At 47.1% G+C, this 27237-nt stretch overlaps 1 protein-coding gene across 2 annotated transcripts; it reads left to right on the forward strand.

Annotated features, from left to right (window-relative positions):
* Positions 1-25960, forward strand: LOC120031167 (zyxin-like). Of its 2 annotated transcripts, none has more exons than XM_038976771.1 (10): positions 1-118; positions 10213-10502; positions 11150-11403; positions 12115-12207; positions 17809-18375; positions 18453-18594; positions 20342-20511; positions 20667-20845; positions 20949-21069; positions 23415-25960. In XM_038976771.1, the coding sequence occupies exons 2-10, from the start codon at positions 10229-10231 to the stop codon at positions 23523-23525; spliced, it is 1911 nt and encodes a 636-aa protein (XP_038832699.1). In that variant the 5' UTR covers positions 1-118; positions 10213-10228; the 3' UTR covers positions 23526-25960. The 2 variants fall into 2 exon arrangements, with proteins under 2 accessions (XP_038832699.1, XP_038832700.1); XM_038976772.1 differs by lacking the exon at positions 1-118 and adding an exon at positions 437-694.
* Positions 25961-27237: the final 1277 nt, after the last annotated feature.

Below are 27237 nucleotides of genomic sequence, written 5' to 3' on the forward strand. Positions count from 1 at the left end.
GGAAAGTTATTAACAAGCACACTTTCTGTGTGGGTTTGGATCTACAGCTAGGGAAAAGGAGAAGGAAGAGAGATACTGTAGGGAGGGTAATAGTTTGCTCTCCCAACTGCACGCATAGGTAAGAACAGATTTTACACTGATTATATGAGTTATTAAATATTTTGTAGCCTTATTATTTCGGTCTAAGCAACGCTATAATCAGATTATGTGATATATAGTTTTGGTGCATTGCAGAGTTTCAACAGTTAAGAAGATGTATGAAAGAACAATAGCAAAGTGCCTGGTACGATTATTACTCATCTACCGGGGTGGATGTTCCGCTTTTTAGTCCACTGAGCAGTCCTTGTGCAAAGGGCGCATTTACACTTTTACAGCTTTTGATAGATTCCCGCTCGCTCACGACAAAGAAAAATTCGGAGGCTGTAACCGGAAGTACAGTTTAGGAGGAAAAGTTAGCTGGCTGATTAGCCAGACAGAAATCTCACATTCCTTTGAAAATAGACAGGGAAAGGGTGATGACAACATCCATTTAGGGTACAGATAGACCTACCGTTGAAGAATAAATAGAAAGGGGCCGGTTGAGGACGATAACCCGTGTCATCGAAGTAGAGAGAGGCGAGGAAGTAACGTTAGCCCTCTACAACCTCTGGGTCGCTACCAACTGTAGGGAGGCTGCTAGCCAGCAAAAATATAGGTGAGTGCACAAACTAACTAGCCAGCATGTCTAGATAGATTGCGCTTTTATATGCAGCTATTATATACATTTGCCGTTTTGAAGTTATTTCAACACTGGGTTGTATGCAGGTGAATGCTAGACCAGGGCTATCAATACGGATTGACACACACTGCAATCCTATTGAATCAGGGTTAGATAGACTTTACCTAACTATGACTACATGGATGATTCATTGATGACCGTCGGGTATTTTGTATATTATGTGTGCTCAGTTGTTCTTAGATGTCTGCTAAGCTCAATACAGCTATCTACCATAGCTAATCAGAGGCATGCTAAAAGGTGGGTGGGGCGCTAATGCAATACGGTGGATCATGGTTATCCATCAAGTTCCTACCAGCTGTTGTTTCATCCAAAATGGGATTCCATTGTTTCACAAGATGGTTGTCCTCACGCAAACCCACTGACTAAACTGTAAAGAGAGAATATAGATTTAAAACGTTGAGTGCTGTGGTAGTTTTCCAGACCCATAGACACAAGTGCAATTAAAGGGAAAATCAGCTCAAACTCTTTTGATCTTTTTTTCTCCCGTTAGTCCACTGTTTTCATTAGTCCACTGTTTTCATTAGTCCACTGTTTTCATTAGTCCAAATGTTTTGCATGTCAGCAGTCAAGTTTTCAAGATAATGGACTTTCAAGAAGCAAATTGTCACCTGCCAAATCAAATGTTATTCATCCCATGCTTCATAAACAACAGCTGTAGACTAACAGTGAAATGGGTGGGTATCATTTGTGGAACGTTCCAACAGGAATCTGTTCCAAAAACTTTGTAAAGTACAAGGCTGCCAACAAACAACTCATACAAAGTAGCATGATCAAATAACCTAGCTGCCGAATAGGCATCAACTCACCACGTAGCTTATTTTTAATGTTTGTCCATAGGCTAACAGAGTGAGGACAGACACTTTTCGGAATAAACATGGTGAGTGAAACTTAATGAAATAGCCCACTCCCTACCCGGTATCTTATTCTGCCGCTATACAACTTTGTATGTGTTGTTTGTTGGCAACCTTGTTATTTACAAAGTTTTTGGAACAGATTCCTGTTGGAACGTACCACAAATTATACCCACCGCAGTGAAATGCTTACGGGCCCTTCCCAACAATACAGGGAAAATATAGAAAAGTAATAATACACAATGAGTAATGATAACTTGGCTATATACAAAGGGTACCGAGTCAATGTGCAGGAGTACAAGGTAATTGATGTAGATATGTACATATAACTAGGAATAAAGTGACTAGGCAACAGGATAGATAATAAACAGTAGCAGCAGCGTATGTGATGAGTCAAAAAAAGGTAGTGCAAGGGTCACATAGTCCGGGTAGCTATTTGGTTAACTATTTAACAGTCTTCTGGCTTGAGGGTAGAAGCTGTTCGGGGTCCTGCTGGTTGCAGATGTGGTGCATCGGTACCGCTTGCCATGCGGTAGTAGAGAGAACAGTCTGACTTGGGAGGCTGGAGTCTTTGATCGTTTTTTGGGCTTTCCACTTATTTTTTCCCTAGTCGCACAGAGCTGCTAAAATAAAACATGTTGCATATGCGACCAAATCAGTCGCACTTTAGACCCCTGAGTGGAATGATGGCACAAACCGACTGGTACCCAGGCTATCCTCATAATACTTAATGCATAACATTTCCCCAAATCTCTCTCCCCTTGTAATTTGTCATTAAACTTGCTTGTTCAGAGTAAAGCAGGCTTGGTCTTACTACGTCTGTGTGCGTGACTGTTTGGGTGGGAGTCTGGGGATTCCATTCACAAGCGTGCCACAGCCATTTGACCTCTATAAGATCACTGTAAGATACAATTAATGTCATACGTCACCCATTCACTCAGTCAGTATAGCCTAACATAGTACTACTGCCACGCTGTGAGGGAGACCCCAGTCCCCTCTGAGAGGCTAGTGACCTGTAAGATCAGACTCAATTAGGAGCGTCGTCAGTGCATGAGTAACTCTCCCAGACAAAGTCACAGACAGACAGGCTTCCCAGCAAGAGCTGGGCGTGTCTGTGCTGAAACTCAGGGACAACGATGGAGCTTTAGCAGCTGTAGGGTAGTCACTAGATGGCCATGCTAGAGAGGACAACACTGGCGTCAGAGCTGATGAGCAAGTAAGGAAGTATTTTTGTTGTTGATTTAGGGCTAGGGTTATGGTAATGTTAGGGGATAGGGTTAGGTGTTAGGGTCCAAGATAGTGTGTGTGGGGGGGTGTTGATACAGTTACATATCGGGATATTATTTTTGATGATGTATCGTTTTGACAATATCGCAATTTTATCAAATAATAATTTTTCCTTCATAGCTTGTACTCAATCTTTTTAAATAAGGAGCCAATTTGTTTTCAGCACTTTTATTTCCATGACTGATCAATACATGTTTTCTCATGGCTCTCTCTTGTCCTCCTGCAGCAGACGTATGGTGAGAGGTATGTTTGGAACATTGAGTCGCAATAAAATCACAGTATCGCATCGCGATACATATAGAATCGTGAGAATCGCAATACATATTGTATCTTCACCTAAGTATGGTGATAATATTGTATCGTGGGGTCCCTGGCAATTCCCAGCCCTAGTTCAAGAGTGGCTTTCAGAATCAAGTGCTTCTGCCTGTTTTATACTCCGCATCTGGATTCCAAAGCGATCGCCCCCAAGCAGCTTGTTGGCTTGTCACTAGTGTTCTTACTGGTCTGGCACAGTATCTATTGTTGGTGTTGTTTCTCTCAGGTAACACAGACAGCCAGTGGTAAAACAACAGTGTACTGTAAGTGTTTAGTGTTATAGTCCCATCCACATCCAACACAGAACGATGCTTCAATCGATGTCTGAGCCTTGGTACCATCTCAAATATCATCTCCTCTACCAAATGAATTGTCTTCTAATCCTCCTTTGTAGACCGACGACCAACCGACCGTGTGGAAATCGTAACGTACTCGATAAGCTATGAGCTATTATTCACAGTAGATGGTTTGCATGAGTTTAGCACTCTCTCTGCACACATGATGTCGCCTCACAGCCAAGCTGTAAAACTAGTTAAGATGATGAAATACAGACCGTGGTGATGTCATCCAACTGAAATGAGAGGGAGCTTTTGGAGGGGGGGGGGTGTTGAGGTAGAGAGTGATTTCGGGAGGGAAAGGGGGAGCAGATTGGAGACGGAGGGAAAGGAAAAAGCAGACCATGGTGTTGATGTCATTCAACTGAAGTTCCAAACGTTCTCACCATGGGTCTCATCATCTCTGGATCCAATTTCACAATGGTTTACTGTAGTTAGGCTGAGGGGACTGTCCGGGAGGAGCCTGCAGCTGACCTCACCATATAAAACCATTAGCCAGGTCTACAGCCACATGGAATCTGTGGGGAATGTTTTTTGTCAATGCCTTTACAGTTGGCTGAGTAGTGAATTAAATAATACATCATAAAAAATAACTTGACTTATGTAGGATGACGTTTATAGCGGTATTTGGTTTTTTAATTCCTCAAATAGGGTGGTCTATTTCCAGGGGCACCATGAGGAACGTTTGCACCTAGCATGTCTCAGTCCCGTGACTGTCTCATGCATTATCCCCAGAGCTTTTCTACAGTAGGCTAATATAATGAGACACTTTTAAATGAGAACACTAGAACCAATAAGCCTAGTTCTCTGCCTCCACTTAGTGTAGAGCGCTGGCTCTCTAGAAAGATAGAACGCCTTTAGATCAAAGCCTAGTAATATTTCCCTCACAACTGAACAGTCTGCTGGGATCCAATGCACTGGCCCTCATTAGCAGAGGTTTCAACAGGGTTCTATTGGCCAAGGAGAGCAGGTTTCTGTCTGACTGAGGATATTACAGGGGAGGTCTGCTCTGCATGATGCAGGCTCTTTCTTTCATCACAGAGAGGAGCCAACGCTTTGTCAGTGGAGCGTTGGACTCTTACTAGGTTGGACTTTTACAGCCAGTTTATATAGGACAGCTAGAAATATAAGACAGCTAGCTAGCTTACAGGCAAGCTGTGCTAGGGCGGGCAACCAGATTGGTTGATGTCCCCTTTGGTCATTTGCCTTTAATATTTCTTCCGGCTCTTCTCTGCATTATTTAACAGTAAGTCCATTTTGAAGATAGAAACGTTTTAGCAGTTTGTGGCTTTTTGTTGCTCACTTTGAAGGGGCTTGTGAGTGCAAATATTATATCTTCTCTCTTTGGCTTCCTGTCAGCATTTTAACTGTTAAAGTACGAAGTTATGAGTGAAATGTAGAAAACGCTGTTTTACAGAGGATCCTAACAAACAAAGTTAGATTACTTCCTGTGTTTTTTTTCTTCCTATTGTGTTGAGGCCTGAGTCAGCATATCAGGAACACTTTCACCCACTGTTGATGTCTTTGTCTTGTCAGAACTTGTGTCCAGGCCCCCAAGTCACAGCTACATGCAATGTAGAACCCTCATTTTCAAACTGAAAAACTATTTAAGAAATGTGTCTACGGTAACTGTCCAGTGAAAATCTCACTTTTTAAAGTTTATATTCTGTTAACTCGTCCTATACTCGTTTTTGTGACCAAAGCATGAATTGGAGAAAAAACACTTTAAAAAACCTACCTCCAACTTGTATCTCACAGACCCTTTAAAAAGGTGCCTGCTATTTACTCCTAGAACATGATGTCATGTTGGCTCATTGGCTGAGCTTGCCAGTCAGCAGTCTACTTGCCTTAATATTTTTAATGACCGGTATACACCATCCACACCATTCTGTCGTTGGGGTACACCCACACCATTCTGTCGTTGGGGTACACCCACACCATTCTGTCGTTGGGGTACACCCACACCATTCTGTCGTTGGGGTACACCCACACCATTCCAACACAGAAAGCTGCTTTTTAACATACTTAATACAAATGAAATAACTTTCACTCATATTATAATTAATTATAGGTAATATTTCACAGAAATCTGGTAACACTGGGAAGGAAGTTACATTAGGTTTCTTATGAAACTGACATGGCGTAACATTATAGTCAAGCCTGAGTGGTAAATGATTCCCCGTCTAAAGGCTGATTCTGATCATAGAGAAAAAAATCAGTCACCCGCATCACAAACCCACATCGGCGCATGTACTAGGCTAGTTCTGGGGCGCTGCTTTTCCTTCCAAAACAAACAAGGCCTGAGGAAACCCATGTACAGTGGGGCAAAAAAGTATTTAGTCAGCCACCAATTGTGCAAGTTCTCCCACTTAAAAAGATGAGAGAGGCCTGTAATTTTCATCATAGGTACACTTCAACTATGACAGACAAAATGAGGGGGAAAAATCCAGAAAATCACATTGTAGGATTTTTTATGAATTTATTTGCAAATTATGGTAGAAAATAAGTATTTGGTCAATAACAAAAGTTTATCTCAATACTTTGTTATATACCCTTTGTTGGCAATGACAGAGGTCAAACGTTTTCTGTAAGTCTTCACAAGGTTTTCACACACTGTTGCTGGTATTTTGGCCCATTCCTCCATGCAGATCTCTTCTAGAGCAGTGATGTTTTGGGGCTGTTGCTGGGCAACACGGACTTTCAACTCCCTCCAAAGATTTTCTATGGGGTTGAGATCTGGAGACTGGCTAGGCCACTCCAGGACCTTGAAATGCTTCTTACGAAGCCACTCCTTCGTTGCCCGGGCGGTGTGTTTGGGATCATTGTCATGCTGAAAGACCCAGCCACGTTTCATCTTCAATGCCCTTGCTGATGGAAGGAGATTTTCACTCAAAATCTCACGATACATGGCCCCATTCATTCTTTCCTTTACACGGGTCAGTCGTCCTGGTCCCTTTGCAGAAAAACAGCCCCAAAGCATGATGTTTCCACCCCCATGCTTCACAGTAGGTATGGTGTTCTTTGGATGCAACTCAGAATTCTTTGTCCTCCAAACATGACGAGTTGAGTTTTTACCAAAAAGTTCTATTTTGGTTTCATCTGACCATATGACATTCTCCCAATCTTCTTCTGGATCATCCAAATGCTCTCTAGCAAACTTCAGACGGGCCTGGACACGTACTGGCTTAAGCAGGGGGACACGTCTGGCACTGCAGGATTTGAGTCCCTGGCGGCGTAGTGTGTTACTGATGGTAGGCTTTGTTACTTTGGTCCCAGCTCTCTGCAGGTCATTCACTAGGTCCCCCCGTGTGGTTCTGGGATTTTTGCTCACAGTTCTTGTGATCATTTTGACCCCACGGGGTGAGATCTTGCGTGGAGCCCCAGATCGAGGGAGATTATCAGTGGTCTTGTATGTCTTCCATTTCCTAATAATTGCTCCCACAGTTGATTTCTTCAAACCAAGCTGCTTACCTATTGCAGATTCAGTCTTCCCAGCCTGGTGCAGGTCTACAATTTTGTTTCTGGTGTCCTTTGACAGCTCTTTGGTCTTGGCCATAGTGGAGTTTGGAGTGTGACTGTTTGAGGTTGTGGACAGGTGTCTTTTATACTGATAACAAGTTCAAACAGGTGCCATTAATACAGGTAACGAGTGGAGGACAGAGGAGCCTCTTAAAGAAGAAGTTACAGGTCTGAGAGCCAGAAATCTTGCTTGTTTGTAGGTGACCAAATACTTATTTTCCACCATAATTTGCAAATAAATTCATAAAACATCCTACAATGTGATTTTCTGGATTTTTTTTTCTCATTTTGTCTGTCATAGTTGAAGTGTACCTATGATAAAAATTACAGGCCTCTCTCATCTTTTTAAGTGGGAGAACTTGCACAATTGGTGGCTGACTAAATATTTTTTTGCCCCACTGTATATTGTCACTATGGCAATGGTTCTTAAATATGTTGTTACTCTAACAAAAGAAAGCATGTCACATTATGGACAAAACCATGTTTCTAGACATAAGCCATTAGGCTTATTTATGATCCAGCGGTGAGATACTGACTAGGACCCATCAATGCCTTTATATGCAGTGCATTTGAAAAGTATTCAGACACTTTGACTTTTTCCATATTTTGTTACATTACAGCCTTATTCTAAAATTGATTAAATTGTTTTTTTCCCCCATCAATCTACACACAATACCCCATAATGACGAAGCTAAAACAGATTTTTTGAAATGTTTGATAATTTATTCAAAATAATAATCTGATATCACATTTACATATGTATTTGGACCCTTTAGTCAGTACTTTGTTGAAGCACCTTTATCAGCAATTATAGCCTCGAGTCTCTTCTTTGGTATGACGCTACAAGCTTGGCACACCTGTATTTGGGGAGTTTCTCCCAATCTTCTCTGCAGATCCTCTCAAGCTCTGTCAGGTTGGAGGGGAGCGTCACTGCACAGCTATTTTCAGGTCTCTCCAGAGATGTTGGATCGGGTTCAAGTCCGGACTCTGGCTGGGCCACTCAAGAACATTTAGAAACTTGTCCTGAAGCCACTCCTGTGTTGTCTTGGCTGTGTGCTTAGGGTCGTTGTCCTGTTGGAAGTTAAACCTTTGCCCCAGTCTGAGGTCCTGAGCGGTCTGGAGCAGGTTTTCATCAAGGATCTCTCTGTACTTTACTTTAGTCAGGATTGAAGGAAAGATGAACAGTCTCCCAATCCCTGCCACTGAAATACATCCTCACAGCATGAGGCTGCCACCACCATGCGTAACCATAGAGCTGGTGCCAGGTTTCCTCCAGACGTGACGCTTGGCATTCATGCCAAAGACTTCAATCTTGGTTTTATCAGATGAGAGAATCTTGTTTCTCATGGTCTGAGCGTCCTTTGGGTGCCTTTTGGCAAACTCCAAGAGGGCTGTCATGTGCCTTTTACTGAGGAGTGGCTTCCATCTGGCCACTCTACCATGAAAGCCTGATTGGTGGAGTGCTGCAGAGATGGTTGTCCTTCTGATGGTTCTCCCTCCCTGACCAAGGCCCTTCTCCCCCAATTGCTCAGTTATGCCGGGCGGCCAGCTCTAGGAAGAGTCTTGGTGGTTCCAAACTTCTTCCATTTTAAGAATGATGGAGGCCACTCTGTTCTTGGGGACCTTCAATGCTGCAGAAATGTTTTGGTACCCTTCCCCAGATCTGTGCCTCGACACAATCCTGTCTCGGGGCTCTATGGGCAATTCCTTCGACCTTATGGCTTGGTTTTTGCTCTGACATGCACTGTCAACTGTGGGCCCTTATATAGACAGTTGTGTGCCTTTCCAAATCATATCCAATCAATTGAATTTACCCCAGGTGGACTCCAATCAAGTTGTAGAAACATCTTAAGGATGATCAATGGAAACAGGATGCACCAGAGCTCAATTTGGAGTCTTATAGCAAACGGTGTGAATGCTTATTTACATAATGTATGTCTTTCTTTTTATATATACATTTGCAAAAAAACTGTTTTCCTTTGTAATTATGGGGTATTGTGTGTGGATTGATGTGGGGGGGAAATGATTTAATCAATTTTAGAATAAGGCTGTAACTTAACAAAATGTGGGAAAAGGGAATTAGTCCAAATGCACTGTATACTCTGTAGGGCACTATAACAGCCTAGAGTCTAGCTGAAAGTAACGTTAGACAGGTACTGAGAGAGAGGGCCACATCTCTGTTTAACCAGGGGTCACCTACAGGGCCACGTCTCTGTTTAACCAGGGGTCACCTACAGGGCCACGTCTCTGTTTAACCAGGGGTCACCTACAGGGCCACGTCTCTGTTTAACCAGGGGTCACCTACAGGGCCACGTCTCTGTTTAACCAGGGGTCACCTACAGGGCCACGTCTCTGTTTAACCAGGGATCACCTACAGGGCTACAGACGTTTGGGGAATCTGAGATAGAGCCGCTGTGGTAACGTCAGCATTTTTAACCACAAACACGCGAGGTAAATATTTGAGCTAACCCGTTGAATGACCCTCTCCTTGACGTAGCTCACATGAACATGTTATGATGGTTTTACCCGTCTCAGGTCCGACCCGGTCATCCCTATAGTAAACCATGCTGTAGTTCTCAACTGTTTTTATTACAATGAAAAGTTTCATACTGAGAGTTGACCTTGAAGCAGCTATAAGGGTTACGGTATGCCTCTCTCCATACTGAGCCTAAGGAGTGGCTAGTGTGTATTTACAATCTAGGGCGAGGTACTGTGTAAAGCAGCCAAGATCTTTCAGAGGTGTGTGTGTGCATGCTTTGGAGGTTCTCTCCTGTAGTTTGGCTGCAGGTTTGTTAGATCCTTTGTTGACGTGTCCCCACTAATTCACCAAAGAGAAATATCCCCCTACTGTTTCAAAAGCTCTGTGTGCTCACCTCAGATTAGCTAATGCTCTATGGTTCATTTCTATATCAAAGGTTTATTTTATCTTCGCTGTTATCCTTTCTACAGCTGGCCTCCAGGTTTGCTAGACCTCCTCTGTAAAACAGCCATCTCTTTAAGTTGGCAGCCTCCTTACAGCTCATTTGAGTTTGTGTTGATTTGGGTGGATTGTGTTTGTCCTCTTCTAAATCGTCGTAATGAACCAATATTGTCATAAACAACAGCTGTCCTCCTCTTCTCTCCTCAGACAGTAAAAAGACAACATGGCTGACTCCAGCGGCAGTAAACCCTTCATGGTGACGTCCTCCATCAACCTCAAAGTCACCACCCCCTCCTTCTACAACCAGCCAAAGAAGTTTGCCTCGGTCAACCCGCCACGCCCCAAAAGCCAGTCCGACCCGTCGCCTCCCCCGGGCTCAACTCCTCCATCAGGTCCCTCTCCTCCCCCCAGTCTGGTCTCCTCAACACGCGGTGTCGGCACAGCTGTCATTGGTCGAGTTGGCGTGATGCCTCCACCCCCACCATCGCTCTGCGAAGGTGATTGGCCGTTTTCATTTGTAATTTTGTAAACATTTCTCCCATGCATCTAGTTGTCTGGTTCAATGTGACCCCTAACTCCTTCACTTGAGCTCTTTCCCTTCACAGTGCAGATGTGAAGTAACTGGATAGGTGTAAAACATATGGTGGTAGAGGTTAGGGGAAGTGGCTAGGGGTTGTTATAAGACTGAACTTATCTCGCAACAGAAGCATCAAGCATGTTATTAAGCATGTTATTATTTAATTACAAGTATTTAGCTTTGTTTCTGATAAAACAAGGATGTTGGATCCCAGAGTTTGAGCCTGGTGTTAGCAACCCAACAGATTGGTAGACTGCAACATGGCCTTTATCCCGTCAATGAAACTCGCCTTTCCTGTTTCTCACACGCTCTAATCACTGCATTTAAAGGGATACTGCGAGATTCTGGCAATTCAGCTGTTTTTCCACTTACCCACCTACTTATCCCTTTAAGTCTATTTTCTTGACGTCTCTGTGAAGAAACTGTATTGTCATGGAGTTCCCTGAATGAATGTCTGGGTGGGTGCAGTGATTAGATGACATGTTTTCAATGAATTATAGAACGTTTAGAAACCATTTGATTGCCATGCCTTTGTTTTAATCAATCACCCCTCCTCGTTTCTATTAGACTTCCCGCCCCCTCCTCCTCCGTTGGACGATGAGCTTCCAGCCCCTCCCCCGAACTGTGCAACCACACCCCCAGCCTCTGATGCCCCTCCCCCAGCCTTCCCCCCCCCTCCCGCGGTGGATGACCTGCCCCCCACCCCGCCTGAGGAGAATGCCTGTCTCCCCCGTTCCCCGTCTCCCCCTCCTCCACCACCCCCTCCCCCTCTCCCAGTCTCTGGTCCCAGCAGTGTCCCCAGTGCTGGGGAGAACTCTCTGGTGAGTCTGGGTTACTAATCATAAGAATGGAATGCGTTCTGTATTATAAACTGGGTGGTTCGAGCCCTGAATGCTGATTGGCTAACAGCTGTGGTATATGAGACCGTATGCCACAGGTATGACAAAACATTTATTTTTACTGCTCTAATTACGTTGGTAACCAGTTTATAATGGCAATAAGGCACCTCGGGGGTTTGTGATATATATGGCCAATATACCACGGCTAAGGTCTGTCCAGGCATTCCGCGTTGCGTCGTGCCCAAGAACAGCCCGTAGCGTTGGTATATTGGCAATATACCACACCCCCTCGTGCCTTATTGCTTAAATATAGAACTTTCCATAAGGTCCCAAAGCACTTGTCATTGTATTGGTGTAGTTGTGTTGGATGACGGCCTGAACTCTCATCCACACATCTACTACCATGGTGGATGTCCCCAGTAAGCAGATGTGGAAGTGTATTGCCTAACCTGATGTGAGTACTTAAGTTCTGATCCATGCAAATCAGTTACATTCTGTTCTATCAGTACACTTCTGTGCACATTCCCCATTGACACAAGTGTATGATTTAGGTGGCAGGTGGAGTTTGCTACATTTTTCAAGTCAAGATTCAGCCTGTTGATAAACCATCATCTCTCTCTCTCTCTCTCTCTCTCTCGCTCTCGCTCTCGCTCTCTCTCTCTCTCCCTCCCCCCTTCTTTCTCACTCCCACAGCGTCTGGCAAAGCAGACTAGTTTTGACAAACAGCTGGACTCGCTGACTGACCTGCTGTCTGAGATGGAGACCAGAGGACCCTTCAACCCCAAGGTACAGAGAAGGACAAGGGGGAGGAGGGAAAGTATTTAATATACTGTAGAGCTTCATAGAAGCTCACAACGTCAGTAAACCAACAGGGAAACTGACTAACAAAAGACTGCAGTAGACACAGTATGATACACAGAGAGAGAGAGTAGGAAAGACTTGGGACTGACAAGATGGAGGGAAATAAAGATGAGATGTGGAGGGGGAATAAATGGAGGAGTGGGGAGGGGGAATAAATGGAGGAGTGGGGAGGGGGAATAAATGGAGGAGTGGGGAGGGGGAATAAATGGAGGAGTGGGGAGGGGGAATAAATGGAGGAGTGGGGAGGGGGAATAAATGGAGGAGTGGGGAGGGGGAATAAATGGGGGAGGGGGGAAAAAAGAGAGGAGGACGTTGACTCAGAAGTTTGAATAAAGGGGCCTCCAAGGTAGAGAGAAAGAGGGGGTCTCTCTTTCAGCAGGTTAGGAGAAACGAATTGGCCAGATGCCATGCTGTTTTGTGTCTGTTCAGGCTGATGGCTCTAAGATGAGAAAGCTGTTAGTTACTGTACACAGACAGATAATGAGAGCGTGATGTACAAAAACAGAGGAAGTGAGTGATGCAGAGAAACTCACACTGAATTATGTATATAAAGAAAGATAGAGATGCAAACAGAGAGAGGCCAAGGACCGTGTGTGTGTGGGGCCAAGCCAGACAGAGAGTTGTGATCAGGCCTGTGTGTGTGGGGCCAGACCGAGAGAGAGTTGTGATCAGGCCTGTGTGTGTGGGGCCAGACCGAGAGAGAGTTGTGATCGGGCCTGTGTGTGTGGGGCCAGACCGAGAGAGAGTTGTGATCAGGCCTGTGTGTGTGGGGCCAGACCGAGAGAGAGTTGTGATCAGGCCTGTGTGTGTGGGGCCAGACCGAGAGAGAGTTGTGATCAGGCCTGTGTGTGTGGGGCCAGACCGAGAGAGAGTTGTGATCGGGCCTGTGTGTGTGGGGCCAGACCGAGAGAGAGTTGTGATCAGGCCTGTGTGTGTGGGGCCAGACCGAGAGAGAGTTGTGATCAGGACCGTGTGTGTGGGGCCAAGCCAGACCGAGAGAGAGTTGTGATCAGGCCTGTGTGTGTGGGGCCAGACCGAGAGAGATTTGTGATCAGGCCTGTGTGTGGGGCCAAGCCAGACCGAGAAAGATTTGTGATCAGGCCTGTGTGTGGGGCCAAGCCAGACCGAGAGAGAGTTGTGATCAGGCCTGTGTGTGTGGGGCCAGACCGAGAGAGATTTGTGATCAGGCCTGTGTGTGGGGCCAGACCGAGAGAGATTTGTGATCAGGCCTGTGTGTGTGGGGCCAAGCCAGACCGAGAGAGAGTTGTGATCAGGCCTGTGTGTGTGGGGCCAAGCCAGACCGAGAGAGAGTTGTGATCAGGCCTGTGTGTGTGGGGCCAAGCCAGACCGAGAGAGAGTTGTGATCAGGCCTGTGTGTGTGGGGCCAAGCCAGACCGAGAGAGAGTTGTGATCAGGCCTGTGTGTGTGGGGCCAAGCCAGACCGAGAGAGAGTTGTGATCAGGCCTGTGTGTGTGGGGCCAAGCCAGACCGAGAGAGAGTTGTGATCAGACCTGTGTGTGTGGGGCCAAGCCAGACCGAGAGAGAGTTGTGATCAGGCCTGTGTGTGTGGGGCCAAGCCAGACCGAGAGAGAGTTGTGATCAGGCCTGTGTGTGTGGGGCCAAGCCAGACCGAGAGAGAGTTGTGATCAGGCCTGTGTGTGTGGGGCCAAGCCAGACCGAGAGAGAGAGAGAGAGTTGTGATCAGGCCTGTGTGTGTGGGGCCAAGCCAGACCGAGAGAGAGAGAGAGAGTTGTGATCAGGCCTGTGTGTGTGGGATCAAGCCAGACCGAGAGAGAGAGAGAGTTGTGATCAGGCCTGTGTGTGTGGGGCCAAGCCAGACCGAGAGAGAGAGAGATAGTTGTGATCAGGCCTGTGTGTGTGGGGCCAAGCCAGACCGAGAGAGAGAGTTGTGATCAGACCTGTGTGTGTGGGACCAAGCCAGACCGAGAGAGAGAGAGAGTTGTGATCAGGCCTGTGTGTGTGTGGGGCCAAGCCAGACAGAGAGAGAGTTGTGATTAGGCCTGTGTGTGTGGGACCAAGCCAGACCGAGAGAGAGAGAGAGAGAGAGTTGTGATTAGGCCTGTGTGTGTGGGGCCAAGCCAGACCGAGAGAGAGAGAGAGAGAGAGTTGTGATTAGGCCTGTGTGTGTGGGGCCAAGCCAGACCGAGAGAGAGAGTTGTGATTAGGCCTGTGTGTGTGGGGCCAAGCCAGACCGAGAGAGAGAGAGAGAGAGAGTTGTGATTAGGCCTGTGTGTGTGGGACCAAGCCAGACCGAGAGAGAGAGTTGTGATCAGGCCTGTGTGTGTGGGGCCAAGCCAGACCGAGAGAGAGAGAGTTGTGATCAGGCCTGTGTGTGTGGGGCCAAGCCAGACCGAGAGAGAGAGTTGTGATCAGGCCTGTGTGTGTGGGGCCAAGCCAGACCGAGAGAGAGAGTTGTGATCAGGCCTGTGTGTGTGGGGCCAAGCCAGACCGAGAGAGAGAGTTGTGATCAGGCCTGTGTGTGTGGGGCCAAGCCAGACCGAGAGAGAGAGAGAGTTGTGATCAGGCCTGTGTGTGTGGGGCCAAGCCAGACCGAGAGAGAGAGAGTTGTGATCAGGCCTGTGTGTTTGGGGCCAAGCCAGACTGAGAGAGAGAGTTGTGATCAGGCCTGTGTGTGTGGGGCCAAGCCAGAGAGAGAGAGAGAGTTGTGATCAGGCCTGTGTGTGTGGGGCCAGACAGAGAGAGAGTTGTGATCAGGCCTGTGTGTGTGGGGCCAAGCCAGACCGAGAGAGAGTTGTGATCAGGCCTGTGTGTGTGGGGCCAAGCCAGACAGAGAGTTGTGATCAGGCCTGTGTGTGTGGGGCCAAGCCAGACCGAGAGAGAGAGAGTTGTGATCAGGCCTGTGTGTGTGGGGCCAAGCCAGACCGAGAGAGAGAGAGTTGTGATCAGGCCTGTGTGTGGGGGGCCAGACAGAGAGAGAGTTGTGATCAGGCCTGTGTGTGTGGGACCAGACAGACAGAGAGAGAGAGAGTTGTGATCAGGCCTGTGTGTGTGGGGCCAAGCCAGAGAGAGAGAGATTTGTGATCAGGCCTGTGTGTGTGGGGCCAAGCCAGACCGAGAGAGAGAGAGTTGTGATCAGGCCTGTGTGTGTGGGACCAAGCCAGACCGAGAGAGAGAGAGAGTTGTGATCAGGCCTGTGTGTGTGGGACCAAGCCAGACCGAGAGAGAGAGAGAGAGAGTTGTGATCAGGCCTGTGTGTGTGGGGCCAAGCCAGACAGAGAGAGAGTTGTGATCAGGCCTGTGTGTGTGGGGCCAAGCCAGACCGAGAGAGAGAGAGTTGTGATCAGGCCTGTGTGTGTGGGGCCAAGCCAGACCGAGAGAGAGAGAGAGAGAGAGAGTTGTGATCAGGCCTGTGTGTGTGGGGCCAAGCCAGACCGAGAGAGAGAGAGAGAGAGAGTTGTGATCAGGCCTGTGTGTGTGGGGCCAAGCCAGACCGAGAGAGAGAGTTGTGATCAGGCCTGTGTGTGTGGGGCCAAGCCAGACCGAGAGAGAGAGAGTTGTGATCAGGCCTGTGTGTGTGGGGCCAAGCCAGACTGAGAGAGAGAGTTGTGATCAGGCCTGTGTGTGTGGGGCCAAGCCAGACCGAGAGAGAGAGAGAGAGTTGTGATCAGGCCTGTGTGTGTGGGGCCAAGCCAGACCGAGAGAGAGAGAGAGAGAGAGAGAGAGAGAGAGTTGTGATCAGGCCTGTGTGTGTGGGGCCAAGCCAGACCGAGAGAGAGTTGTGATCAGGCCTGTGTGTGTGGGGCCAGACCGAGAGAGAGTTGTGATCAGGCCTGTGTGTGTGGGGCCAGACCGAGAGAGAGTTGTGATCAGGCCTGTGTGTGTGGGGCCAAGCCAGACCGAGAGAGAGAGTTGTGATCAGGCCTGTGTGTTTGGGGCCAAGCCAGACTGAGAGAGAGAGTTGTGATCAGGCCTGTGTGTGTGGGGCCAAGCCAGACTGAGAGAGAGAGTTGTGATCAGGCCTGTGTGTGTGTGGGGCCAGACCGAGAGAGAGAGTTGTGATCAGGCCTGTGTGTGTGGGGCCAGACAGAGAGAGAGTTGTGATCAGGCCTGTGTGTGTGGGGCCAAGCCAGACCGAGAGAGAGTTGTGATCAGGCCTGTGTGTGTGGGGCCAGACAGAGAGAGAGTTGTGATCAGGCCTGTGTGTGTGGGACCAGACAGACAGAGAGAGAGAGAGTTGTGATCAGGCCTGTGTGTGTGGGACCAGACAGACAGAGAGAGAGAGAGTTGTGATCAGGCCTGTGTGTGTGGGGCCAAGCCAGAGAGAGAGAGATTTGTGATCAGGCCTGTGTGTGTGGGGCCAAGCCAGACCGAGAGAGAGAGAGAGAGAGTTGTGATCAGGCCTGTGTGTGTGGGACCAAGCCAGACCGAGAGAGAGAGAGTTGTGATCAGGCCTGTGTGTGTGGGGCCAAGCCAGACAGAGAGAGAGTTGTGATCAGGCCTGTGTGTGTGGGGCCAAGCCAGACCGAGAGAGAGAGAGTTGTAATCAGGCCTGTGTGTGTGGGGCCAAGCCAGACCGAGAGAGAGAGTTGTGATCAGGCCTGTGTGTGTGGGGCCAAGCCAGACCGAGAGAGAGAGAGAGAGTTGTGATCAGGCCTGTGTGTGTGGGGCCAAGCCAGACCGAGAGAGAGAGTTGTGATCAGGCCTGTGTGTGTGGGGCCAAGCCAGACAGAGAGAGAGAGAGAGTTGTGATCAGGCCTGTGTGTGTGGGGCCAAGCCAGACTGAGAGAGAGAGTTGTGATCAGGCCTGTGTGTGTGGGGCCAAGCCAGACCGAGAGAGAGAGAGAGAGTTGTGATCAGGCCTGTGTGTGTGGGGCCAAGCCAGACCGAGAGAGAGAGAGTTGTGATCAGGCCTGTGTGTGTGGGGCCAAGCCAGACAGAGAGAGAGAGTTGTGATCAGGCCTGTGTGTGTGGGGCCAAGCCAGACCGAGAGAGAGAGAGAGTTGTGATCAGGCCTGTGTGTGTGGGGCCAAGCCAGCGGGGAAACAGCCATAAATGGGGAGTGTTTTTATCCTCCTGGGAGGAACTGGATCAGAACAGAGAAATGTTGGCACAAGCTCTTGATAAAAATGTCAGAGACAGATTACTACTGATGAGCTCAAGTTCCCCTGTATGACTCAGAGCCTGTGCTTTGTGGAAGTTGAACATTTGATACGATAGAAAATCACTACCTGCAACCTTTTAAAATGTTTGAATTCTGTACTTGAATGATACTATTAGCCGTTTTCACAGTTCCTAAAAACACAGCCGGCTTGTTAAGTAGGGTGGATGGTTTAGAATGTTTCAAATAGTACTGTATAGAACATTGTATTTTCAACTGGAAAACTTCCAAAATAGCTGGAGGGGCACTCAGTTCCTAATGCTTTTAGTCTAAAAGTAGGTTTGAGTCCATGCAACAGCTTGTTGTTCTGTGTCGTCTCATAGTTCTCTTCAATTCTTCAGTACATATAGCCTGTAATCTTTTCTTATCTGATCTTGTCTCCCCAGTTGCCCAGTCAGTACTCAGCTCCTCCTCCTCCTGCCCCCAAGCCTGCAGGTCCTCCCCCCACTGCTCCCAAGCCCAACCTCTCCTTCCTCCCCCCTCCAGAGATGGGAGACAAGCCCCCTCCCGCTCCCTGGGCCGAGGAGCTCAAACTCCGAACGACACACAGACAAGCCAATAACCCTACATCCGCCCCAGTTCCTGCTCCTGCCCCACAGCCATTTGCTAAAGCACCAGTCGGGGCTTCTAAGGCTTTTGGGGGCATGAAAACGGGGACATCCGTGCCTCCTGTGGTGCTGAAGAACCAGAACCACGCTCCGGCTCCATTTGGTGTTGCTCCTAAACCTTCCCCTGCAGCCAGCTCCTTCCCTCCTCCTCCTGCCGCTCCTCCTGCCCCACCAGCCAACAAAGTGGCTCCCCCAGCCTTCAATCACTCAAAGCCCTCTTCCATTGACTCTCAGATGACTGTGAGCCCACCCCCTCCTGCTCCCGTGCCCCCTCCTCAGCCCAAAGCGATGACATCACCACCTTCTTCTTACAGCCAGCCAATGAAATCTCCCCCTTCATCAAAGGTATGTTAGGAGACCCTTTAGGGTGAGTGTGTGTGTTTAGTACTCCCCCTGTTAAATGTGTGTTTTCTGTCCCCCAGCCCTCGCCCCCTGGGCCTGTCTCTGTCCCAGGTGGAGGTGTTCCTCTCTCCATGAGGGAGGTGGAGGAGCTGGAGAGAATGACCAATGCATTCATCAAAGACATGGACACACACGCTCCCGTCATCACCTCAGCACCTACAGGTACACACACGCTCCCGTCACACCCTCCATTCAGCACCTACAGGTACACACACACCCTCCATTCAGCACCTACAGGTACACACACACCCTCCATTCAGCACCTACAGGTACACACACACCCTCCATTCATCACCTCAGCACCTACAGGTACACACACAACCTCCGTTCATCACCTCAGCACCTACAGGTACACACACACCCTCCGTTCATCACCTCAGCACCTACAGGTACACACACACCCTCCGTTCATCACCTCAGCACCTACAGGTACACACACACCTTCCGTTCATCACCTCAGCACCTACAGGTACACACACACCCTCCGTTCATCACCTCAGCACCTACAGGTACACACACACCCTCCGTTCATCACCTCAGCACCTACAGGTACACACACACCCTCCGTTCATCACCTCAGCACCTACAGGTACACACACACCCTCCGTTCATCACCTCAGCACCTACAGGTACACACACGCTCCCGTCACACCCTCCATTCAGCACCTACAGGTACACACACACCCTCCATTCAGCACCTACAGGTACACACACACCCTCCATTCAGCACCTACAGGTACACACACACCCTCCATTCAGCACCTACAGGTACACACACACCCTCCATTCAGCACCTACAGGTACACACACACCCTCCATTCAGCACCTACAGGTACACACACACCCTCCATTCATCACCTCAGCACCTACAGGTACACACACACCCTCCGTTCATCACCTCAGCACCTACAGGTACACACACACCCTCCGTTCATCACCTCAGCACCTACAGGTACACACACACCCTCCGTTCATCACCTCAGCACCTACAGGTACACACACACCCTCCGTTCATCACCTACACTAGTTCATTGTTTCATACTACCATACCCATCATGTCAGAATGAACTCTATTATCAGAGCGTCATTAACTTGTCCAGTTCCTGCCTGACAACACTCTTTCTCAGTATGCTATTGGTTCTGATTGACTGGGCTGTAGTTCTAGTAGACTGGGCTGGGGTGCTGATGGACTGGGCTGGGGTGCTGATGGGCTGGGGTGCTGATGGACTGGGCTGGGGTGCTAATGGGCTGGGGTGCTGATTGACTGGGCTGTAGTGCTGATTGACTGGGCTGTAGTGCTGATTGACTGGGCTGTAGTGCTGATTGACTGGGCTGTAGTTCTAGTAGACTGGGCTGGGGTGCTGATGGACTGGGCTGGGGTGCTGATGGACTGGGCTGGGGTGCTGATGGACTGGGCTGGGGTGCTGATGGACTGGGCTGGGGTGCTGATGGACTGGGCTGGGGTGCTGTTGGACTGGGGTGCTGATGGACTGGGGTGCTGATGGACTGGGCTGGGGTGCTGATGGACTAGGGTGCTGATGGACTGGGGTGCTGATGGACTGGGCTGGGGTGCTGATGGACTAGGGTGCTGATGGACTGGGGTGCTGATTGGCCTTTCATCAAAATGATTGATCAGGGTAATTAGGCAGTAAGGAGCCTCCTCCCTCCTCTCTCTCATTGGTGCTAGACCAGTGTGTCTGTGGTAATGACTTAATGACTGTGTGGAATAGGATTGACTGGGCTCTGCCTCTGTCAGCGTCAACCAACTATCCCCTCTCTTTGTCCCTTCTCCCTTTATCTCCCTCCCTCTCTCCACTCTCTCTCTCTCTCTCATCTCTCTCCCTGCCTCCTTATCTCTCTCTCCTCTCTCCCTCTCTCCTCTCTCTCTCTCCTCATCTCTCTCTTTCAGAGGTATGTGGTAAATGTGGTGAGGCTCTGTCTCGTTCCCAGCCTGCAGTGAGAGCCATGAACAAACTCTTCCACTCTGACTGTTTCTGCTGTATGAGCTGCCACCGCCCCCTGCAGGGCATGCAGTTCTACGACAAGGACGGGACGCCACAGTGTGACGACTGCTACACTGTGAGTGCACACATGTACACACACACACACACACACACACACACACAGCAATTACATGCACAAAAAGCTTACAGTAATTAATTAACTCTCTCACACACAAAGACATGTAACTTGTTTGCTCTCTCTGCCACCCTCCTGTCTGTGTGTCTCTACAGAGTTCTCTGGCGGTGTGTTCTCGGTGCGGGGAGCGTATTACAGACCGTGTGTTGAAGGCGGTGGGCCAGTGTTTCCATGCCCATTGTTTCCGCTGCTGCACCTGCGCCTGCAGCCTGGAGGGGGCGCCCTTCATCACCGACGACAACAACAACCCATACTGTGTCCCAGACTACCACAGGTACGGCCTCATCTCCTTGTCTTTCTCTCTGTCTTCCTAGGTATTGTCCTCTGTGTGTGTGTGTGGTACAGGTCTAATGTCCTCTCTGTTCCCCTGCCTGTAGGCGTTTCTCTCCCCTGTGTGTGAGCTGTAATGAGCCCATAGTTCCTGACGCCGGCAGTCAAGAGACCGTCAGAGTCGTGGCCCTCGACAAGAACTTCCACCTCAAGTGCTACCGCTGTGAGGTAAGGACAACAGACCTGCTACATCTAAAGTACTTCCGCTGTGAGGTAAGGACAACAGACCTGCTACATCTAAAGTAATACCGCTTTGAGGTAAGGACAACAGACCTGCTACATCTAAAGTACTACCGCTGTGAGGTAAGGACAACAGACCTGCTACATCTAAAGTACTACCGCTTTGAGGTAAGGACAACAGACCTGCTACATCTAAAGTACTACCGCTGTGAGGTAAGGACAACAGACCTGCTACATCTAAAGTACTACCGCTGTGAGGTAAGGACAACAGACCTGCTACATCTAAAGTACTACCGCTGTGAGGTAAGGACAACAGACCTGCTACATCTAAAGTACTACCGCTGTGAGGTAAGGACAACAGACCTGCTACATCTAAAGTACTACCGCTGTGAGGTAAGGACAACAGACCTGCTACATCTAAAGTACTACCGCTGTGAGGTAAGGACAACAGACCTGCTACATCTAAAGTACTACCGCTGTGAGGTAAGGACAACAGACCTGCTACATCTAAAGTAATACCGCTGTGAGGTAAGGACAACAGACCTGCTACATCTAAAGTACTACCGCTGTGAGGTAAGGACAACAGACCTGCTACATCTAAAGTTCTATTAACACATACAGTGGCTTGCGAAAGTAGTCACCCCCCTTGGCATTTTTCCTATTTTGTTGCCTTACCTGGAATTAAAGTTGTATCATTTGATTTACACAACATGCCTACCACTTTGAAGATGCAAGAAATAAGACAAAAAAACAGGACTTGAGTGTGCATTACTATTCACCCCCCCCAAAGTCAATACTTTGTAGAGCCACCTTTTGCAGCATTTACAGCTGACAAGTCTCTTGGGGTATGTCTCTATAAGCTTGGCACATCTAGCCACTGAGATTTTTGCCCATTTCAAGGCAAAACTGCTCCAGCTCCTTCAAGTTGGATGGGTTCCGCTGGTGTACAGCAATCTTTGTCATACCACATATTTCCAATTGGATTGAGCTCTGGGCTTTGACTAGACCATTCCAAGACATTTAAATGTTTCCCCTTAAACCACTCGAGTGTTGCTTTAGCAGTATGCTTAGGATCATTGTCCTGCTGGATGGTGAACCGTCCCAGTCTCAAATCTCTGAAAGACTGAAACAGGTTTCCCTCAAGAATTTCCCTGTCTTTAGCGCCATCCATCATTCCTTCAATTCTGACCAGTTTCCCAGTCCCTGCCGATGGGAAAAACATCCCCACAGCATGATGCTGCCACCACCATGCTTCACTGTGGGGATGGTGTTCTCAGGGTGATGAGAGTTGTTGGGTTTGCGCCAGACATAGCGTTTATCTTGATGGCCAAAAAGCTACATTTTAGTCTCATCTGACCAGAGTACCTTCTTCCATATGTTTGGGGAGTCTCCCAAATGCTTTTTGGCGAACACTTTAAGCAATGGCTTTTTTCTGGCCACTCTTCTGTAAAGCCCAGCTCTGTGGAGTGTACGGCATAAAGTGGTCCTATGGACAGATACTCCAATCTCCGCTGTGGAGCTTTGCAGTTCCTTCTGGGTAATCTTTAGTCTCTTTGTTGCCTCTCTGTTTAATGCCCTCCTTGCCTGGTTCGTGAGTTTTGGTGGGCAGCCCTCTCTTGGCAGGTTTGTTGTGGTGCCATATTCTTTCCATTTTTTAATAATGGATTTAATGGTGCTCTGTGGGATGTTCAAAGTTTCTGATATTTTTTTATAACCCAACCCTGATCTGTACTTCTCCACAACTTTGTCCCTGACCTGTTTGGAGAGCTCCTTGGTCTTCATAGTGCTGCTTGCTTGGTGGTGCCCCTTACTTAGTGGTGTTGCAGACTCTGGGGCCTTTCAGAACAGGTGTGTGTGTGTATATCCATCTATCGATCATGTGACACTTAGATTGCACACAGGTGGACTTTATTTAACTAATTATGTGACTTCTGAAGGTAATTGGTTGCACAGGATCTTATGTAGGGGCTTCATAGCGAAGGGGGTGAATACATATGCATGCAACACTTTTCAGTTTTTTATTTTATATCATTTTTTGAAACAAGTAATTTTTCTGGGGACTATTTTGTGTATGTCCATTACATAAAATCCAAATAAAAATCCATTTAAATTACAGGTTGTAATGCAACAAAAGAGGAAAAACGCCACGGGGGATGAATACTTTTGCAAGGCACTGTAAAGAAAGTGCCAGATGTAAAGATGAACTTCTAAAGATGTATTATGAAGAGCTGGTTAAATATCTTAACAGTTTGAATGGTGTCCCCGAGTGTTTTGGATGTAAATGTTTTCCAGTGACCTTCTGCACATCCTGAAGTCTCTCTTCCTGGTTGCAGGATTGTTCCCGCCCCCTCTCCATAGAGGCGGATGCAAACGGCTGCTACCCATTGGACGGCAGGATCCTGTGCATGAAGTGCCACACCCAGCGGGCCAAGGCTATGCAGTGATTGGTGGACACATCTGTTATTCAAGTCAAACTTTGAACCAAATCCAAGACAGGATCCATTCAGCTTCCACCGTTCTGTCTTTGCAACAGAGCTTTACTGTGTGTGTGTGTGTGTGTGTGTGTGTGTGTGTGTGTGTGTGTGTGTGTGTTAATGAGTGAAAGCGAGTATGTTTGCATGCAGATGTGTCGTTATGTCTCTCTCCTCTTTCTGCTTATTCCCCCTCTCAGTCCAGAGGTAATGTACTGCACTGAGAGACTCCATTCCTCCTCCCCTTGTGTTAATGCCAGTGTTATCAAGGCCATTTTTTGTTTACGCTAAAATTCCCAGCATGACTTGCACAAGTATAGCTTAGTCATGGGCTGTGTCCCAACAGTCAAAGATGGTTTCCTCTCCTCTTCTCTCGCCACTGATAGGAAAACATGTTGAGAAGGTTTCAGCCATACAACTTTGATTTGTCTTTCACTTTTTAGTGGTGTGGAAGTATTTGAGACATAGTAACAGTAAGGTGAAGTTGCCCCTAAATGCTGATCTTGGGTCAGTTTTGCAATCCCCCTTACTGATTATGGTTAGATCTTAGATCTGTGCCTACTGGCAACTTTTCCCAGGAGTTTAGTGTAACCCCCTGACCCCAGTGCACGAGGAGTTGAACTAAAGTTGAAGGTGGACTAATTCATGTTCCCCTGCACCTCCCATAGGGCTGAGCTCTGGTGGGCTGGTGGCACCTGAAGCACTTTGGAGTGCCTGCAAACATACAAGTTGCTTAACTGCCTTTAGTGTGCTTTCTAGAGAACTACATATCCCATCAGACATGATGTAGCAGAGCAGTGTGCTGTGGGAAATGTAGTTCCTCTAGGGCAAAAACTGAGTGCAAAAAAACAAACAAAAATATGTGAATGTCGCTCTCGTTTGTTTTTGTTGTGTGCGTTTGTTGCTTTATAGGCATGCATAGCTACAGATCACTGTCAGTTACTCTCACCAGTTTATCAAGCACAGAATGAGGGTACAATACGATCAAAATGACCATTTATTTCTTTGTCAAAAGAATAGAAGATTTAAGATCATGATTAGAGACACTACCAAGAACAAAGGTCAAAAGTTTGCCAAGCACAGATTCCATTCCTATGATCTCATGTTAAATAGAGTGCTGTAGTTTAAAGAGGACCGCATGGCTTAGAACAGAAACTACGCTCCAGGCAGAAGTTGCTCTTAACCGCTAGGATCAGATTACCCTATCCCTAATCTTAATTTAAAGGGGATGGAGGGAAAACATCAGATCCTGGATCAGTAGTTAGGGGCAACTTCCAGGACCTATAGTATAATCCTATCATCCTCAATGAAGCGCTCTTGAACGCATACTTATCTAGTGTGCAGGCGAGTTAAGATATCTAATGAGTAACATAGGTATAGAGATATTACCTCTCATTAATTCAATTCACCTAAAGGTAAACTCATGGATTTTTGCACTATACACCTGCATTTACAAATGCTTAGTATTTTGGGCATTTGCAGCTCTCTGAATAACATAATAGAACTGACTCTGAATCAGGGTTTTAAGTATTAGAAACATGCAGCAGATCAAATGGCCAGTCTGTTTTCCAGTAGAGTATAGTAGGTCATTGACCGTAGCAGCAGCATGTAGATCAAACCAATACAGTTCAAGGTGTTGGTAACACGTTTCAAATCCAGGCAGCGGTCACTCAAATGCATCACACTTTTTAAATTCACTGCCTTTGTTTTTGTGGAATTCACTTCAATTTTTAACCATGTTTTTTGTGTGCTTTACACAGTATATTGTTCCTCTTCCTTTCTCATAATACTCCAATGAATACCACTGTTTCCATTATTCAGCTTAGTGTTCTGTTATGTCTCGATATCAGTTATATTTACTCTGCTTGTAATCTTACCATACTGTATTTCATTGATAAGTACTTTTATTTTCAGTGATTTTTCTGTGAAACTTGGTGAGTTGCAATTTCCACGCTAGTATTCCTCTCTCTCCTGTTCAGACTGGTTTGACATCGAACACCCATCCTTATACATTCCTCAGTCTGGCATAGCAACACAACCCTAATGACCAAACTAACATCCTAAACCATTTGGCCAAATACGACTCAATATGCATGTTATCTGGGTCGTCGGTATCATCTTTAGTATTCTCAGTTGTTTTTCGTTTTTTATTTGCACAAATGATTCCACCTTTGTGACCATGCCTTTGTCTTCACTGTCAGACCATTGGTGTGTGATGATGCCTTCAAAAACACCACTTTGCTCATTTATTTAATAATGATTGCCTTGTTCTTTTCATATAGTTCTTATAAATTTCTCTTATATTTGTGTGTATGTTTACGGTTCCAAACATGCCAACATTAATTACATGTCATTCTTTTTCTTCTTTAATTTTACTGTACTCAAAATAAAACTGCTAATTGTCTAAATCCTGTGTGGTTTTATTGTGCCTGTTTGGCATTTGCAGTAATTAAAGGTCTTTTATCCCTGGAAGTTATTGTTCAGTATTGTCCTCATTCTCTCACATCAAATACAGTATTTCTCTCTCAAATCAAATGTTATTTGTCACATGCGCCGAATACAACAGGTGTAGTAGACCTGACAGTGAAATGCTGAATACAACAGGTGTAGTAGACCTGACAGTGAAATGCTGAATACAACAGGTGTAGTAGACCTGACAGTGAAATGCTGAATACAACAGGTGTAGTAGACCTGACAGTGAAATGCTGAATACAACAGGTGTAGTAGACCTGACAGTGAAATGCTGAATACAACAGGTGTAGTAGACCTGACAGTGAAATGCTGAATACAACAGGTGTAGTAGACCTGACAGTGAAATGCTGAATACAACAGGTGTAGTAGACCTTACAGTGAAATGCTGAATACAACAGGTGTAGTAGACCTCACAGTGAAATGCTGAATACAACAGGTGTAGTAGACCTCACAGTGAAATGCTGAATACAACAGGTGTAGACCTCACAGTGAAATGCTGAATACAACAGGTGTAGTAGACCTCACAGTGAAATGCTGAATACAACAGGTGTAGTAGACCTCACAGTGAAATGCTGAATACAACAGGTGTAGTAGACCTCACAGTGAAATGCTGAATACAACAGGTGTAGTAGACCTCACAGTGAAATGCTGAATACAACAGGTGTAGTAGACCTTATAGTGAAATGCTGAATACAACAGGTGTAGTAGACCTTACAGTGAAATGCTTACTTAGAAGCCCTTAACCAACGATGCAGTTTTAAGACAATACCTTAAAAAAAATAAAAGTAAGATAAGAAAAACAATTAAGAGCAACAGTGAATAACAATAGCTGGTCTATATACAGGGGGTACCGGTACAGAGTCAATGGGCGGGGACACCGGTGTCGGGATAATTGAGATAATTATGTACATGCAGGTAGGGTTGTTAAAGTGGCTATGCATAGATAACAGTAGTAGCAGCGTGGGGGGTGCAAAGTAGAAGCTGTTTAGAAGCTTCTTAGACCTAGACTTGGCGCTCCGGTACCACTTGCTGTGTGGTAGCAGAGAGAACAGTATGACTTTGGGGTGTCTGGAGTCTTTGATGATTTTTAGGACCATCATCTGACATCGCCTGGTATAGAGGTCCTGGATGGCAGGAAGCTTGGCCCCGGTGATGTACTGGGCTGTATGCACTACCCTCTGTAGTGCCTTGCGGTTGGAGGCCGAGCAGTTGC

This window comes from Salvelinus namaycush, chromosome 37 (assembly GCF_016432855.1).
Source record: "Salvelinus namaycush isolate Seneca chromosome 37, SaNama_1.0, whole genome shotgun sequence".
NCBI lineage: Eukaryota > Metazoa > Chordata > Actinopteri > Salmoniformes > Salmonidae > Salvelinus > Salvelinus namaycush.